This window comes from Globicephala melas, chromosome 5 (assembly GCF_963455315.2).
Source record: "Globicephala melas chromosome 5, mGloMel1.2, whole genome shotgun sequence".
Classification (NCBI taxonomy): Eukaryota; Metazoa; Chordata; class Mammalia; order Artiodactyla; family Delphinidae; genus Globicephala; species Globicephala melas.
The window spans coordinates 19,303,665-19,322,356 of NC_083318.1; the positions used below are offsets into that span (position 1 = coordinate 19,303,665).

An 18,692-nucleotide genomic window follows, 5' to 3' on the forward strand; every position below is an offset into this window, starting at 1 on the left:
ATTACCTCACCACCAACCAATCAGAAGAATGTCCACAAGCTAATGACAATTTGCTCCTTGAACACTATAAGATTCCTCACTACCCGCTCCAGGGTGGGACACACAGTCTTGAGGACATTAGCCCGTTGTGGCCCCCTTTACCTGGCAAAGTAATAAAGCTATTTCTTTCTACTTCACCCAAAACTCTGTCTCTGAGATTTAATCCAGCACCAGTGTACAGAGGCCTAATTTCAGCAACACACATATACAGCTTTTCTGGGGAGGAAAGAAGAAACTTGGGGAATCCTACACTAGATTCTCCAGGAATTAGAAAAAGGCAGTAAATAAACAGTAGAAAGGATATAAGATTGGATTCCTGTAACATTATTTACCAATGCTGTGACCTAAGGCAAGTACCTTAACCATGCTGAGCCTCATTTTTCTCATCTATAAAATGAGAATACCTCTACCTACCTGTAGGATTGCTGTATACCATAAATACTAGTTAGTTCCCTTGACTTTGCAGGTCAAATCCTTACTAGTCATATAAATTATGTATTCACTTTTGATTTGTACTGAATTCTCTTCTTTTTAAATAATTTTTCATTTCATAATATGACATAATGTTCATCATAATAACAAAAGCAGCTCACCTCTATCGAACAGTTGCTGTGTTCCAGGAACTGTTCTAGGCATTTTACTCATATAATCTCATTTAATCCTCACAACAACCCTAGCAGTCAGAGCCCAAGATTATATAACTAGGAAGCAGACTAAAATGCAGGTCTCTAAATAGGTTCTTAACCACAAAATAAAATTACTTATCAATTATATTAATAAATGTAATGACTATTTCAAAAGCAAAAAAGTTATTAATCCCTGAAAACAGAAATGTACAAAACGGGTCCAGCTATTTCTTTGCATTTTATAAAAAAAAAAACTGATCAATAGTCAAAACTTAAATGTAGTATTTAATTGTTAAATTCTGGTAACACTAGATTTCTCACTGACATTTATCTCTCCTGGAAATTTTAAAAGCAGTTTTTAGGTTTCATTCATTCTGATGATACTGGGAGTCAAATGGAAAACTTTATTTTATACATAATTTAAGAAAGGTATAATCAACTGGCTCTTTTAAATCTTCTCTCTACATTAACACTGCTCTACCCTTGAAGGTAGAAATCTTCTCTTTCACATACTCCTTGTCATCTAACATTCACATAATGGGCTTCCCAAACTCATTTTTTAATAAAATACCCAATAGATAGAAGTATAGACATAAAAGGCTCTTAACAAGCAGTTAATTTATGGAGGAAAAAAGTAAATGAATGTTGTAGAACAGCTTAAGTCTCCTAAGCAAACAGCTAATTGAGACTTCTTGCTTTCCAAAGGGAAATCAGGAAAAAGGCACTTATTTAATTATATAATTGGGACACATGTTATTTGCAGTAAAAAATCTAAAGTGCAGAAGTGCTGACAAAGCCTTGTAATACTTAGAATCGATACTTAGCACAAAGACAAAATAGCCTGCTGACCTTTTAAGAATTGTTCAGGGATTTTTATTTCCTTTATGTATTTAACAAACAAGATCTAGATGCTACAAATTTAAAAGTACTAGATTATATTAGGCTAAAGCTTCTAAGCAACAAAATAACAGAAAGGGACATACTTTACCATCATCCTTTCGCTTCTCAACAGCCCAAGAATTCCTCTGGGTAAGAAGGATGCATGCCTAGTTTGTCAGACTAGTATGAATTTAAACACTATGATACATCACCACATGTTAAGAGGCAACTGGCCCTGCTATTTATTTTCCAAAAGAATCCCTTAAAATTAAATACCCTAAAAATAAAATTTTTGACTGATATCCTCATTAAGTGGCCTTTAGCCAACAACCATCTATAACAGATCACTAATTCGTGACCTAGGGCATATTTCACAACAAACTCTATGGTAAATGAATTAGATGTGTTCTGTTTTCTCTTTTTTAAAGGGTTAAACTAGACAAGTGACAACTTTAAATCTGCTCCTGGCTTAAATTATCCCAACCAAGCTCTATGGCATAGTAGTGTCAGCACTTAACACACCTCTTTTCTCATAATAGAGCAGCTCTAAAACTTCCTAATGAAAATCTTGGTCCTACCCACCAATGGGGCCTATCTCCTTGGAAGGCTAGTGGCCATGTATCTTCTCAGGCACATGCCCCAGTTAGGCTTCTAAATTTTCCACCAAGAACTATCAATCATCTCTACTTCCTGCTTGGTTAACTGTCAAAGCACATGGATCTTCCCTTAATCAGCAAGAAGTAATATCCAGAATGTAAGGTCTTGCTACTGAATAGAGCTCACTATTTTAACCTATATTCCATAATATTGTCCAACTTTTTATCAAAAGCTTACTTTGCAGCCTGTTCATTCCTCTACACTATATTCTACTGATAAATTCTGTCCCTTATAAATGCTAGACTAATAATGTACTTAGACCAAACTGCTAATTCCTGCACTGTTATTTGGCATTGTGTCTTTACCTTTGAAGGGTGTAACTGTGAGCACATTGTTAAGAACGTCATCCTTTACAACAAAGAATATCTTTTAAAAGCATATGGAAGAGAAACTTCTTTGACCATTCACCAAAGCTGTGCTATTCATGAGCACATACATTAAAATTTTTAAATGTAGGTAAAACTATGAGCAAATAATTAGAATTATAAAAGTGATAACTGATAAAGTCTACCAACTTTTAACATCACTGTAAAATGGAGGGGTGAGATCTTTTTTCTACTGCAAACCGCTGGCATAAAAAAAATGAGAAAGAACAATTTGGAAAAAATAATTTAAATGTTATTCAATATTAAGAAAAACATAAAATATCCAAAAATTATGGTAATATTTCTGTTCTACATTATGGACAATTACAGAGGGAGAGCAGAGACACAGATTTATGTTAACATTAAGAGTGACAAAAAGAATTCAAGACACAAAGAAATGACAGGGAGAGCCAGTCAAGGAAGGGCTAATATTTGAGCTATTATATTAGTCTTGGGTTATGCATCTCAAGTAGTGATTACATTTTGCTATATTCTCTGAAATGAGCTAAGTTCATATCACTCCCCTGCCCAAAAACCTTTCACGGCAGTGGCTGCCAGGTGTTCAATATCCTCCATAGCACAGCTTCCAAATTATACCCTATTATTCCTTTACCTTATATTTACCACCAAATGGAGTTGTTAATTCCTAAACATCCATTTTCCAACCTTATTGCCATTGGTCAAACCAGTTATTCCATCTGAGCTACCCTCCCACCCACTCCGCCTCTGCATGACACAGTCCTACTCACTGTCATCATCAAGCATGCTGCCTAAGAGATGGAACTTTCACAACAGCCCTCCATCTACCATTCTGCTTCTTGACCAATGGGCAGAACTTTCAACATCATCAAACCATGAACCAGCTGGGACCACACCAAGTGGTCCATACAAAAGTTGGTATGGACCAACTTTGAAGATGGTTCTCAGTATTTTTCCTTAACACACACTCATTGCTCCATTTTTTCTTTAATTACAATTGTTTGTATGCATGTATTCCCTCAAGTGGATGTGGATAGCACCTCTTTTTTTTATCCCCCACTCCAACTTAACACAATGATCAGTAAAGTGAATTCAAAATAAAAATCTGTTCAATTAGGTAAAGATTTTTATCAAAAGTTACCTCTTTCCTAAAGAACTTGGGTCAGTTACTCTTGACCCTCATCCATGTGTTTTGGTGAATAGCAATCCACTTTAAGATGTTACATTTCATGATAAAATGAATTATTTTCTTCAAAAAAAAAAAGACTATAAACAATTTAGGATGGTATTCCCTGTGTCAAAGAAAATTCTGAAATGGGCAATCGCAGTAGGCTTAGTTTAAGTCGTGCAGTTGCCTCTGGATACTGCAAATGTCTTCATTCCTCCCCATAAGCTGTGATCAGTATTTATCCATAAGAACTTCTAAGGAACCTTCTTAGGCCACATTTGACAAGGTTGTCTTATAAATATAAGAAGCACTAGACTGGAAGTTAGCAGACCTGGGTTTTTGTCCCAATTTTACCAGCTATAATCACAGTAGTTTCTGATTTTCCATCTGCCAAATGAGGGGTTTTGAGAACATTAATTGTTTCCAAATTGGTAACAGATTTTGAGAAAAATTGGTTGTTTCCTAACTGTGTTCCTTGGAATCCTGGGGTAAAAAGCATGGGGTGGAGGTGCCCTAAGGCCAAATGGGCTTCCTCACCCCACCACCCCCTACAGCTTTACCAGTTCACATGAACATTTTAAAACACTAAAAAAAGAAAAAAAAAAAATTGGGAATAAAATTCCTAATATAAATATACAAATAGTTTTTTTTATCACAAACAAGCTATATAAATGAAGAGAATTTTTGTTTCAGCTCCATTGTAACCTTGTTAACAACAAAGCTTATGTTAACTAAACATGTAAAGAGAAAAAAAAAAAGATTAAGTCAAAACAGCAAGTCACCTAACAGACTACAAGATTAAAAGAAGCATGATGTGCTGAGGAAAAATATTCTCCTAAAGTAATCTATCTCTAAGGGACAAATCAGATGGACTTTTCAAACTAAATCAGAGGCAGAAATACTGGGCCTGCACAAAGTTAAGTAAATGTGTTAGAAGCTGGGACTGAGCTCAAAAAAACTTGGCTCTCAGGAATGAGCTTTAACCATCTCTAAAGTGTAAGATATCTTTACTTAACTGCCACCTTTAAGACTTAAAAATTAAAAAAAAAAAAGCAAGAAAATTCTCTCCACAACATTTAACATGGTTAACAGTGTAGCAAAGTGACTCAAAATTTTGAATTTATTCAGATTTCATAAAAAGTCAAAACTTAAAAGATTCCCAATGCACTAACATAATATCTAAAGAACACTTTTTTTTTCCTGTGAGAATGCTTCTAGTAAATGCTAAGAAAAGAGGTAAAAAGGTTGGTTTAACAACTGATATTCTAAAATCACAGACTGAAGACTGGTAATAACATACAGCCAGCCATTCTTAATCACAGATGAAAGATTGTAAAAATCCTATTCCAAAGTCCCACAGAATACTTTTATCATATGAAGTCACTCAGCCTCTGTTCAAAATTATCTAATGTACAACTCTAATTTTTAGAAAACTTTTTCCAGACATGAAATTTGCCATTATTTCTTCTAATCATCCTGATTTCATTACCTCTTCAGATGTCAAACTGTAACCAACTAATGCCAACCTTTTCAAGGTAGAGTACATTATTACGTATTATATAGGAGGGGCAAAAGATACGTGGGAGCAAGGAAATGACAGTTTAAAAAAAGACTAAACAATGGTGAAACAATAGCAAAATCTAAAAGTAATTTAGGATAGCTCAAAGTTTTGATAAGTTTTAAAACTTTTGGAACTTTAAACCTATTTTCCTATACAAACAAGTTATATACGATGGTAAGATTCCTAGGTGAGCTCACACTCACACACACACACACACACACACACACACACAAAACCCAACATTTAATTGCAAAATTCCAAAGTTATACAGAACCAACCACCATTGCAGAATCTCAATGGGGTGCCAGAAACAGAGGTCTTCATCGCTAAGAAAAGGTGGAGGGGTTTCATCCTCTTTTGACCTTACACTCCCAGGTCCCACTTAAAATCTCTGTAGTTATCAAAGTATGGTCCAGGGACCTCTGGGGAGATACTGAAACCCTTTTCGGAGGACCACAAAGTCAGAATTATTTTGATAGTATTATACTAAGATGTTTGACTTTTTCTCATTCTCCCATGAGTGGACAGTGGAGTTTTTTAAAGGCTACATGAAGTATATGGTACAACAGACTGATATAAAAGCAGAGGTGAGAATTCAATTATCTTCCATTAGGATATTTCAAATATTTGCAAAATATAAAACAGTGTCACTCTTTTCACTAATTTTTTTGCTTTGGAAAAGTTATTCTTCATTAAATTTGTTATTTATTTTAATATGTAATGGATTTATGATAGGTATTTTTAATGAAATAAAAACGTTTCTATAATGATCAGGCTTAATTTTGAATGCAGTAAATATAAATAGATATAACTTACATGAATAAAAGCTCTTTGGAATCCTCAATAATTTAGAACAATGTAATAGGTTCCTGAGATCAAAAATGTTTGAGAATCAATATTCTAGAAAGTAAAGACAAGGTGTACTCTCCTTGAGGCCACTGGTGTGGTTAATGTAGAGAAGGAAGGGTACATTCACAGACAGGAACACCTACAGTTGTGAAATGAAGATTTGAGGACAATATTCTGAGAGAAAATTCTGATGATAAAAAGCAGAACCAGAAGAGAGTCAAAGTCTGCAATTCCTCTTTTCTGCTCATCCTTACCATAGTAGATAAATGAGAATTAGTCACAATGTCACGTAAAAGTATAAATAAAGTCAAAGAAGCTGAAAAGTAAGAGAAGTGTCTTAGTAGAATGATTAAAGAGTGCTAGGAAGGCCACTCTAACCACAGTATGGGATTAAGTCCATAGATGTAATAGGAGGTAAGGGTGGAAATGTGGGTAAGGGTCATACTGAGAATAACCCTAAGTAAATAATAGGCTAAAGAAACTACATTTAACCATGCAAGAGGAAAGCTGTTGAAGGAGTTCCAGCCAAGGGGTATTAAAATCAGTTCTGTAAACTCCAAAGCTTTTAAAAATATTTTTAACTATTACACAATGTGAGACATTCCAACATCTACAAATGAAAATTCTGATTATATGACTGAAGATTTCAAACACATGAAAAAATGAAAGCTCACCATGTTGCTTCTGCTTTGGGTTATACATTTTCCACCACCGAAAAATTATAAATCCATCTTGAATTCTAAGCAAGATAAATTACAGAAATGAAAGCTTAGGTAACAATTTCCTTAACTCATTTCTTAATTAGTTATTATAAAATGCAGGCAATTGATAATAAGGAAACACACAAAATTTTCAACAGGACACTAGCATACCAAGATGTTTCATAATCTTCCAGTTAAGAAAGGAAAAGAAGATTTGCAAAGCTCTTAGATTCTTCTATTTAGGTAAACTGTAATACCACATTACATTTAACAGGAAAATAAAGTGTTAACAGAAAAAACTTTTTCTTTTATAAATTTAAATTTAAAATTTTTAAAATTTAAAAAAGGAGTTAAAATTATATAAACTAAAAGCCAAATCTTCAAAGGGGGATATTAGCACACTAAGGGAAAACTTTTAAAGATTTTCTTTCATTTCTACAATGATACAACACTTCATATCCCAGAAGCATGGAATTATAGCCTAACTTTTCCTTTTTACTTTTAACTTGGAAATAATTTTAGACTCACAAAGAAGTTACCTCTCTGTTATAAGTGAGGTATGAGGGCTGCCAAACCCTAGCACCTCTCAACTAATTCCATATCTTCAAGTTTTATCTAAGTAACAAATTTTAAGCAAATCACAAAAATAAGAGTAAGATTTTCTTTCAAGGCTTACAGAAGACGGAATATATCAAACATATGAACTATCATTTCTTATTATATTCAGATTTCATTTCCACCTTAAGGTAAAATTAGAAATGCTAGTAAGCGCTAAAAAATTCTAAAAACTTACTATCTATACTAAGGAACTAATGGATGAGAGTTATCAACGTCTCTGATCCTTGCTTACATAACAAATGACCACAATGAATTCTACAACAAAAATGGTCAGGTAATCTAATGGCTCAATATTTAAAACTACAGATGATATAAGATTATTCATTTCCATAAGCTGCTATTCAATAATATTTTGCCAGCTTAAACCTTAGCTAAATTAGTCCACTGATAGAAACATTTAAAAAAATCAATTCACCAAGTATGAGTCACTGAAGAAAATGATTTTTGATTTATAATTTTATTTGAAAAGGCCAACATTTCTCATATAAAAAGCAAGTCATATTCAATACAGTATCATAATCAAAAAAAATTTTGAAATATTTCAAATTTGTTTAAGATGGGCCCACATTTATTTATTTATTTATTCTTACCTAATAGACATGTCTTCTGTAATGTAATAGATTTCACGAACCATGACTTTTCCAGAAAGAACAGAGAAAGAAAAGGAGCCTGTTGTAGGAAAAAAACAACAGCAATTAATGTAATTGTTTTGAAAGACAGTAGAGCCCTTAAAGCTTTAAATGCTCCTAGCATTCAATTTACTCAATAATTAAATATTCTCTCCCTACTCCCTTTCTGATATCCTTAAAGCCTTACTAACCTTCTAACATTTTTCCCTCAAATATAATAAAAAGTGCCACACATATCATCACTATGAACTGAGCTACTAAATAACTATATGAGAACATTATTTTATTTTATTTTATTTTTTGAGAACACTAGTTTAAACAGCTACTTCCTATGGATAAGTCCCTTAACTAGGCATAGCCATTAAATAAACCCAAAGCAGTGCAGGGGGCAGACAGGAGAAACAAGAAGAACTACAATCCTGAAGCCTGTGGAACAAAATCCACATTCACAGAAACACAGACAAGATGAAAAGGCAGAGGGCTATATACCAGATGAAGGAACAAGATAAAACCCCAGAAAAACAACTAAATGAAGTGGAGATAGGCAAGCTTCCAGAAAGAGAATTCAGAATAATGATAGTGAAGATGATCCAGGACCTCAGAAAAAGAATGGAGGCAAAGATCGAGAAGATGCAAGAAATGTTTAACAAAGACCTAGAAGAATTAAAGAACAAACAAACAGAGATGAACAATACAATAACTGAAATGAAAACTACACTAGAAGGAATCAATAGCAGAATAACTGAGGCAGAAGAATGGATAAGTGACCTGGAAGACAGAATGGTGGCATTCACTGCTGCGGAACAGAATAAAGAAAAAGGAATGAAAAGAAATGAAGACAGCCTAAGAGGCCTCTGGGACAACATTAAACGCAACAACATTCACATTATAGGGGTCCCAGAAGGAGAAGAGAGAGAGAAAGGACCAGAGAAAATATTTGAAGAGATTATAGTCAAAAACTTCCCTAACATGGGAAAGGATGTAGCCACCGAAGTCCAGGAAGCGCAGTGAATCCCATACAGGATAAACCCAAGGAGAAACACGTCGAGACACATAGTAATCAAATTGGCAAAAATTAAAGACAAAGAAAAATTATTAAAAGCAGGAAAGGAAAAACGACAAATAGCATACAAGGGAACTCCCATAAGGTTAACAGCTGATTTCTCAGCAGAAACTCTACAAGCCAGAAGGGAGTGGCATGATATACTTAAAGTGATGAAAGGGAAGAAACTACAACTACCCTACAGGCAAGATTACTTTACCTGACAAGGATCTCATTCAGATTCGATGGAGAAATCAAAAGTTTTACAGACAAGCAAAAGCTAAGAGAATTCAGCACCATCAAACCAGCTCTACAACAAATGCTAAAGGAACTTCTCTAAGTGGGAAACACAAGAGAAGAAAAGGACCTACAAAAACAAACCCAAAACAATTAAGAAAATGGTCATAGGAACCTACATATTGATAATTACCTTAAATGTTAATGGATTAAATGCTCCAACCAAAAGACACAGGCTTGCTGAATGGATACAAAAACAAGACCCATATATATGCTGTCTACAAGAGACCCACTTCAGACCTAGGGACACATTCAGACTGAAAGTGAGGGGATGGAAAAAGATATTCCATGCAAATGGAAATCAAAAGAAAGCTGGAGTAACAATTCTCATATCAGATAAAATAGACTTTAAAATAAAGAATGTTACAAGAGACGAGGAAGGACACTACATAATGATCAAGGGATCAATCCAAGAAGAAGATATAACAATTATAAATATATACGCACCCAACATAGGAGCACCTCAATACATAAGGCGACTGCTAACAGCTATAAAAGAGGAAATCGACAGTAACACAATAATAGTGGGGGACTTTAACACACTTACACCAATGGACAGATCACCCAAAATGGAAATAAATAAGGAAACAGAAGCTTTAAATGACACAACAGACCAGATAGATTTAACTGATATTTATAGGACATTCCATCCGAAAACAGCAGATTACACTTTCTTCTCAAGTGCGCATGGAACATTCTCCAGGATAGATCACATCTTGGGTCACAAATGAAGCCTCAGTAAATTTCAGAAAAATGAAATCATATCAAGCATCTTGTCTGACCACGATGCTATGAGATTAGAAGTCAATTACAGGGAAAAAAACATGTAAAAAACACGTACACATGGAGACTAAACAATACATTACTAAATAACCAAGAGATCACTGAAGAAATCAAAGAGGAAATCAAAAAATACCTAGAGACAAATGACAATGAAAACACGACGATCCAAAACCTATGGGATGCAGCAAAAGCAGTTCTAAGAGGGAAGTTTATAGCTATACAAGCCTACTTCAAGAAACATGAAAAATCTCAAGTAAACAATAAAAACTTACACCTAAAGGAACCAGAGAAAGAACAAACAAAACCCAAAGTTAGCAGAAGGAATGAAATCATAAAGATCAGAGCAGAAATCAATGAAATAGAAACAAAGAAAACAATAGCAAAGATCAATAAAACTAAAAGCTGGTTCTTTGAGAAAATAAATAAAATTGATAAACCATTAGCCAGACTCATCAAGAAAAAGAGTGAGAGGACTCAAATCAATAAAATTAGAAATGAAAAAGAAGTTAAAACAGACACTGCAGAAATACAAAGCATCCTAAGAGACTACTACATGCAACTCTATGCCAATAAAATGGACAACCTGGAAGAAATGGACAAATTTTTAGGAAGGTATAACCTTCCAAGACTGAACCAGGAAGAAGCAGAAAATATGAACAGACCAATCACAAATAATGAAATTGAAACTGTGATTAAAACTCTTCCAACAAACAGAAGTCCAGGACTTCACAGGTGAATTCTATCAAACATTTAGAGAAGAGCTATCACCCATCCTTCTCAAACTCTTCCAAAAACTGCAGAGGAAGGAACACTCCCAAATTCATCCTATGAGGCCACCATCACCCTGATACCAAAACCAGACAAAGACACTACAAAAAAAGAAAATTACAGACCAATATCACTGATGAATATAGATGCAAAAGTCAACAAAATACTAGCAAACAGAATCCAACAACACATTAAAAGAATCATACACCATGATCAAGTCAGATTTATCCCAGGGATGCAAGGATTCTTCAATATATGCAAATCAATCAATGTGATCCACCATATTAACAAATTGAAGAATAAAAACCATACGATCATCTCAATAGATGCAGAAGATGCTTCCGACAAAATTCAACACCATTTATGATAAAAACTCTCCAGAAAGTGGGCATATAGGGAACCTACCTCAACATAATAATGGCCATATATGACAAACCCACAGCAAACATCATTCTCAATGGTGAAAACTGAAAGCATTTCCTCTAACATCAGGAATGAGACAAGGATGTCCACTCTTGCCATTATTATTCAACATAGTTTTGGAAGTCCTAGCCATGGCAATCAGAGAAGAAAAAGAAATAAAACGAATACAAACTGGAAAAGAAGAAGTAAAACTGTCACTGTTTGCAGATGACATGATACTATACATAGAGAATCCTAAAAATGCCACCAGAAAACTTCTAGAGCTAATTGATGAATTTGGTAAAGTTGCAGGATACAAAATTAATGCACAGAAATCTCTTGCATTCCTATACACTAATGATGAAAAATCTGAAAGAGAAATTATGGAAACACTCCCATTTACCATTGCAACCAAAAGAATAAAATACCTAGGAATAAACCTACCTAGGGAAACAAAAGACCTGTATGCAGAAAACTATAAGACACTGATAAAAGAAATTAAAGATGATACCAACAGATGGAGAGATATACCATGTTCTTGGATTGGAAGAATCAATATTGTGAAAATGACTATACTACCCAAAGCTATCTACAAATTCAATGCAATCCCTATCAAATTACCAATGGCATTTTTTACGGAACTAGAACAAATCATCTTAAAATTCATATGGAGACACAAAAGACCCCGAATAGCCAAAGCAGTCTTGAGGGAACAAAACAGAGCTGGAGGAACCAGACTCTCTGACTTCAGACTATACTTCAAAGCTACAGTAATCAAGAAACTATGGTAGTGTCACAAAAACAGAAACATAGATCAATGGAACAAGACAGAAAGCCCAGAGATAAACCCACGCACCCATGGTCAACTAATCTATGACAAAGGAGGCAAAGATATACAATGGAGAGAAGACAGTCTCTTCAATAAGTGGTGATGGGAAAACTGGACAGCTACATGTAAAAGAATGAAATTAGAACACTCCCTAACATCATACACAATAATAAACTCAAAATGGATTCGAGACCTAAATGTAAGACCGGACACTATAAAACTCTTAGAGGAAAACATAGGAAGAACACTCTTTGACACAAGCCACAGCAAGATCTTTTTTGATCCACCTCCTAGAGTAATGGAAATAAAAACAAAAATAAACAAATGGGACCTAATGAAACTTCAAAACTTTTGCACAGCAAAGGAAACCATAAACAAGACCAAAAGACAACCCTCAGAATGGGAGAAAATATTTGCAAACGAATCAATGGACAAAGGATTAATCTCCAAAATATATAAACAGCTCATGCAGCTCAATATTAAAGAAACAAACAACCCAATCCAAAAATGGGCAGAAGACCTAAATAGACATTTCTCCAAAAAAGACATACAGATGGTCAAGAAGCACATGAGAAGCTGCTCAACATCACTAATTATTAGAGAAATGCAAATCAAAAGTACAATGAGGTATCACCTCACACCAGTTAGAATGGGCATCATCAGAAAATCTACAAACAACAAATGCTGGAGAGGGTGTGGAGAAAAGGGAACCCTCTTGCACTGTTGGGGGGAATGTAAATTGATACAGTCACTATGGAGAACAGTATGGAGGTTCCTTAAAAAACTAAATATAGAATTACCATATGATCCAGCAATCCCACTACTGGGCTCATACCCAGAGAAAACCATAATTCAAAAAGACACATGCACCCCAATGTTCATTGCAGCACTATTTACAATAGCCAGGTCATGGAAGCAACCTAAATGCCCATCGACAGACGAATGGATAAAGAAGTAGTGGTACATATATACAATGGAATATTACTCAGCCATAGAAAGGAACGAAATTGAGTCATTTGTTGAGACGTGGATGGATCTAGAGACTGTCATACAGAGAGAAGTAAGTCAGAAAGAGAAAAACAAATATCGTATACTAACGCATGTATGTGGAACCTAGAAAAATGGTACAGATGAACTGGTTTGCAGGGCAGAAGTTGAGACACAGATGTAGAGAACAAACGTATGGACACCAAGGGGCGAAAACCGCAGTGGGGTGGGGATAGTGGTGTGCTGAATTGGGTGATTGGGATTGATATGTATACACTGATGTGTATAAAATTGATGACTAGTAAGAACCTTCAGTATAAAAAACAAACAAACAAAAAACCCAAAGCAGTGACTAATTCACCATTCTTCTCCATTAATTTGGGTGACTCCAGGAACCAGTCATTGCCTCAAATTAATGAAAGAGTACTTATGTTTGAGAGAAGTTTTATTTATGACCACTAAGAGGTACTCAACTCTAAGGAAGATCAGAAACATTCTATTTGCTGACTCCTCACCCCTTTTTCCCAGTGGTTTAGGGCTTTCTAAGGCATATAACTTCCTAATACACCCTCCTATCTATTTGCAAACTTCCCATTTATAAGTAGTCAAGCTAAACTAATAAAGAAGGCTACAAAATGAAATACACAAGATGATTCCACTTACAGTTATAGATTTTTTAGGTATCAGTTTAAAAAAAAAACAGTAAAACTTCATCAAGCATTAGAAATTTTCTTTGGATAGCAGGACCTCAAGAAACTTCTAGTTCCATATTTTATATGTCTAGATTTTTCAAATTATTTTAATGATTATCTCTTATGAGCCAAAAAAAAAAAAAAAAGGCTTAGAAACACTTTAAGAAATAAGAATGAGGTAAAGGACATAACCAAGTGGTAGTTCAACTCTACTTGAAGTATATGCTATATGAGAGAAATTCCAGTTAGATTAGTTTAACTTTCATAAAACAAAGGTAAATTCCTAAAGCTACTATCTGTTTATAAAATACATATTTACAATATACATCTCAAGATTACACAGAAGAAAAAAATTACTCAAAACTTACCAATATGGATATAGCCATGCTTGTATAATCTGTTAAGAACCAGTGTTAAAATAAGACCAACATTCCGAGAATTATAATATGTGAGATAAATAATCCATCCACAGGACAAAATGGTAGCTGTTGGGAGAAAAAAATGCAGAAAATAAAGGATCTCACTATATGTTTCCTTCGATCATCTTAGTATCTCAATAAAAATTTGTTAGTGAAAGATCATTTATCATGTTCAGAAACAAGAGGATTTACTTCCATATGGTAAAATGTCCTCTTACAATTTAATAACTTGAATTTTCAAAACCAGAAGTTGATTCTTTATCCAACTTTCTTCATTCCCTGTAAGTCATTAGCCAGAAAAACACAGATTTCAATCAGATGAAGTAAAGCAATGTTTCAAGTAAAACTGCTTCCCTTTTTTTCCTGTTTTCTTTTTCACTCCTTTGTACTGCTTTAGTTATTAAACATACACAAAGATGTTCTGGGACGAAAAAGTCCATATTTCTGAATATTATGAAAAAGAAAACTACCTTTATTAGGCTAAAAGCTCACTTCTAATACAGTCCACTTAAAAATAAAGAAAACGGTTTTTTTTACATCATAGAAAAGTCACTTTTTTTAAAATAAATTTATTTATTTTATTTTTGGTTGTGTTAGATCTTTGTTGCTGCGCACGGGCTTTCTCTAGTTGTGGCGAGCGGGGCTACTCTTCGTTGCGGGGTGCGGGCTTCTCATTGTGGTGGCTTCTCTTGTTGTGGAGCATGGGCTCCAGGCGCATGGGCTTCAGTAGTTGTGGCACATGGGCTCAGTAGCTGTGGCTCACGGGATCTAGAGTGCAGGCTCAGTAGTTGTGGCACACGGGCTTAGCTGCTCCATGGCATGTGGGATCTTCCTGGATCAGGGCTCGAACCCGTGTCCCCTGCACTGGCAGGTGGATTCTTAACCACTGTACCACCAGGGAGGGAAGCCCGAAAAGTCACTTTTTAAAAAGTCAACAGTCTCTGCTTTTAAACTACTATTGGAAAAAAGTGACAATTTTAACCTACTTCAAGATATATCTATATTAAATAGGCCACCAAATACTATTTTGCTGCAATTGATAAGACAATAACTTACTTTTAAAGAACACCAGTAAATATTACTACAGTAAACAATATTCTAAATTTGATCATGAGTTTTTCATGAAAAGTTTATGGTCACTTATAAAATTTATAGTATTCCCAAAAAACCTAGTTCGTAAACACACAAAACGTGAAACACAAGAAAGTATTTTTCAATAAATTTTCTTTTACTTATCCATTTAAATAGTATAACTATTTTCTAGATTAAGACAGTAATATAAAGCAATTTAATAGGTGTAACCTTTTAGTACCATCATATTAAGTTCGTAAAATTTTTTAAAAATTATTTAACATAGGGCTTCCCTGGTGGTACAGTGGTTGAGAGTCCACCTGCCGATGCAGGGGACACGAGTTCGTGCCCGGGTCCGGGAGGATCCCACATGCCACAGAGCGGCTGGGCCCGTGAGTCATGGCCGCTGAGCCTGCGCGTCCGGAGCCTGTGCTCCACAACGGGAGAGGCCACAGCAGTGAGAGGCCCGCGTACCGCAAAACAACAACAAAAAATTATTTAACATAGATAAAACAAAGCAGTCATTGAGAGTCAAAATACAACATTCCTCAAGGTAGCTTAGATTGATGGTAATAGCTCTGAGGTAGCAAGTGCTATGATTTGCCCATAAAAATTATTTCTAGAACAATTCTTTTGAACACTTATTTTCATGGTACAACATTGTTTTAAGCTAAAGTCATTTTGCATTAATTTTTACTGTAAATCACCGTGTGAAGAGCAGGTAGTTACGGGCCCTTCAGAAAGGCAAAAGGTATTTGCTGAGGACTTCCCTGGTGGCGCAGCGGTTGAGAGTCCGCCTGCAGATGCAGGGGACATGGGTTTGTGCCGCGGTCCGGGAAGATCCCACATGCCGCGGAGCGGCTGGGCCCGTGAGCCATGGTCGCTGAGCCTGCGCGTCTGGAGCCTGTGCTCCGCAACGGGAGCAGCCACAACAGTGAGAGGCCCGCGTACCGTAAAAAAAAAAAAAAAAAAAAAGGTATTTTCTGAGAAAGTACGCTTCTTTCCCAGAGAGTAACCACCTGAGGATTATGGCCTTTTCACTGTACCACGTCCCCCCATCCCCTTCAACAGCGTAAGGCCATTAGTAAAACAGAGGGATTAAACAATCCCTCAAGGTTTTTCTGTTCGTTGCTATTATTTCCACCTTAAAGAAAGGAGCTGTATACAATGTGAAAATGAGAAAATCAAGGTGACAGGAGAAGGGGCACCTAGGAAATAAGAAAGAATTCTGCTGGGACTTCCCTGGTGGTCCAGTGGGTAAGACTCCACGCTCCCAACACAGTGGGCCCAGGTTTGATCCCTGGTTGGGAACTAGATCCCGCATGCATGCTGCAACTAAGAGTCCGCAAGCTGCAACTAAAGATCCCGTATGCTGCAATGAAGATCCCGATTGCTGCAACTAAGACCCAGCACAGCCAAAATAAATAAATAAATGTTAAAAAGGAAAAAAGAAAGAATTCTGCCTTTAATTAAACTAAAAGGTAATTTTTAAATGCTGCTTTTATGACGTTATATTTCACAGTATTGTTTTGCATTTCATTTTACTTTTTATTTTTCATTAATGATAATTTACAGTAGTTCATGTTTGTCAATTAGGAAAAAAAAACTTGAAGTTGAAATGGTAATCCAATCCTACCTACAAATCATGAATCATTATAATTCCCTTTATATACACTTCACCTCTACCATAACCCTACCATGCATCCTGCAGTGTCATGAAAGAAGCATACGCCTGCACTCAGAAAAAAACAGCTGTGTAACCTGTGTGAGTTAATTAATCCTTATGGGCCTCAATTCCCCAACATGTTAATAGGAAAATAACACCTACCCTCATAAGTCTGCTGTGAGCATTAAGTGAGACAACATATGCAAAATGCCTGTGGCATGTGGCACACAAAGGATGCTCAATAAATATTACCTCAGTAAATATTACCATTACCCTCCCTTTCCTCTCTCACCCCATCCTACCCTTCCTACTTTCCTCTCTGTATCTTTCTAATTCCCATGCTAAAATTCAAGTCAAGCACCATCCTTCCACAAAACATCCTGGGCAGTAACAGCCTACAGTAACCTCTCCCTTCCTTGGTATTTTATTTGTATTTCTTCTTATTTGTTCATACTCATTCATTCACTCATATTTCTTCCCTCTCTCTGCAATTTAAGTATACACTGTCTTGTATTATTTGTGTACACCTAGAAAAGTTCGGCAATATAAGACAAAAAAACTTATTACTGGAAAAGCCCACTGTCAAGTGCATAAAGAGTGAGGAAAGAGATGAGAAGATTAATTAGGCAAAAACATATTTACCACAAGGATTTATCACTTTTATAATAAAACAAAAGTGTTTGCTTGTATGTTGGGATGGGGAATGGAAGAGCTGATCTGAAACAGGAAAGATAAGCTATGTCTTTCTTCTCATCCCACTTCTCCTAAGTCAGACAAGGAGGCAGTCTAAGGAAAACAGCCTTCCAGAGCAAATATTCATAGAAGCATAGATTAAAATCTTCTCCCCAAAAAATAAACAAATGGTACTGTAAGCATTCTAACTTCAGTCAACCACTGCTTAAAATCTGGCAGTTGTTAATCCATACACAGAGAACAATAAAGTACAAGAAAATATATTCTACTTACCAACAAGAAGCCAAACAACATTGGAATTGTGCTCCGTAAGAAAATCTTCTAATTGAGTGATACTAGGAACAATACTCTCATTCTTCCTTTGATCCATTACTTAAGTTTTTCCAGAATAGCATCTAAGGGCCTGAAAGAGTTCAAAGGTTAAATTTAGAACTTAACCTATGTAAGGGGAAAATAAGGTGAATTTAATAAATGTGAAAGTTTATTAAATCATATTCTGCTTTCTTCAATAAGAAGAAATTTATTATATTTGCAAAAATATAACAAACAACAAACATGTCCACATTTCTACATAAAATATAAAACAATGTATCATATTTTTAATGTCCTGATTTCACCATTCTAAGTATGAATAGAGACTCAGGTTCATTTACTCTACTCTGGCTCAAAATAAGAGGGACATAATTATTCTTAAATCTAATCTAAGATCTTTATCTCAACAACAAAGGAGTAAGTATTAATCATCTACATTAGACAAATTCACCTAGACTTGTCCTAAAAACTGCTACTTAATAATAATATATTTATATATTAAGTTGTATTAACACTTCTTAACCTCTATCAGCTGTGCATTCCCATTATTCCATGGAGAAACAATCTTCCTAGTTTAGATTCACTCTGGATAGTTTGGACAGTAAGCAGATCTCCTGCTACCGGATGCTCAGGATAAATTACATCATATGTCAAATTGTG

General features: G+C 35.2%; 1 protein-coding gene across 2 annotated transcripts in view; it reads right to left on the reverse strand.

Annotated features, from left to right (window-relative positions):
- The window catches only part of BLTP1 (bridge-like lipid transfer protein family member 1), a 191,765-nt gene extending 173,655 nt beyond the window's left edge, over nucleotides 1–18,110 (reverse strand). The window contains exons 1-4 of one of the 2 annotated variants that reach the window (XM_030863930.2): nucleotides 17,994–18,110; nucleotides 14,240–14,356; nucleotides 8,033–8,111; nucleotides 6,798–6,862 (exon numbers count right to left, since the gene is read on the reverse strand). In XM_030863930.2, coding sequence (XP_030719790.1) covers nucleotides 6,798–6,862; nucleotides 8,033–8,111; nucleotides 14,240–14,356; nucleotides 17,994–18,090 — 358 coding nt within the window. In that variant the 5' untranslated portion in view covers nucleotides 18,091–18,110. The remainder of the gene's footprint in view (nucleotides 1–6,797; nucleotides 6,863–8,032; nucleotides 8,112–14,239; nucleotides 14,357–17,993) is intronic. The other variant, XM_030863932.2, reaches the window with a different exon arrangement.
- Nucleotides 18,111–18,692: the final 582 nt, after the last annotated feature.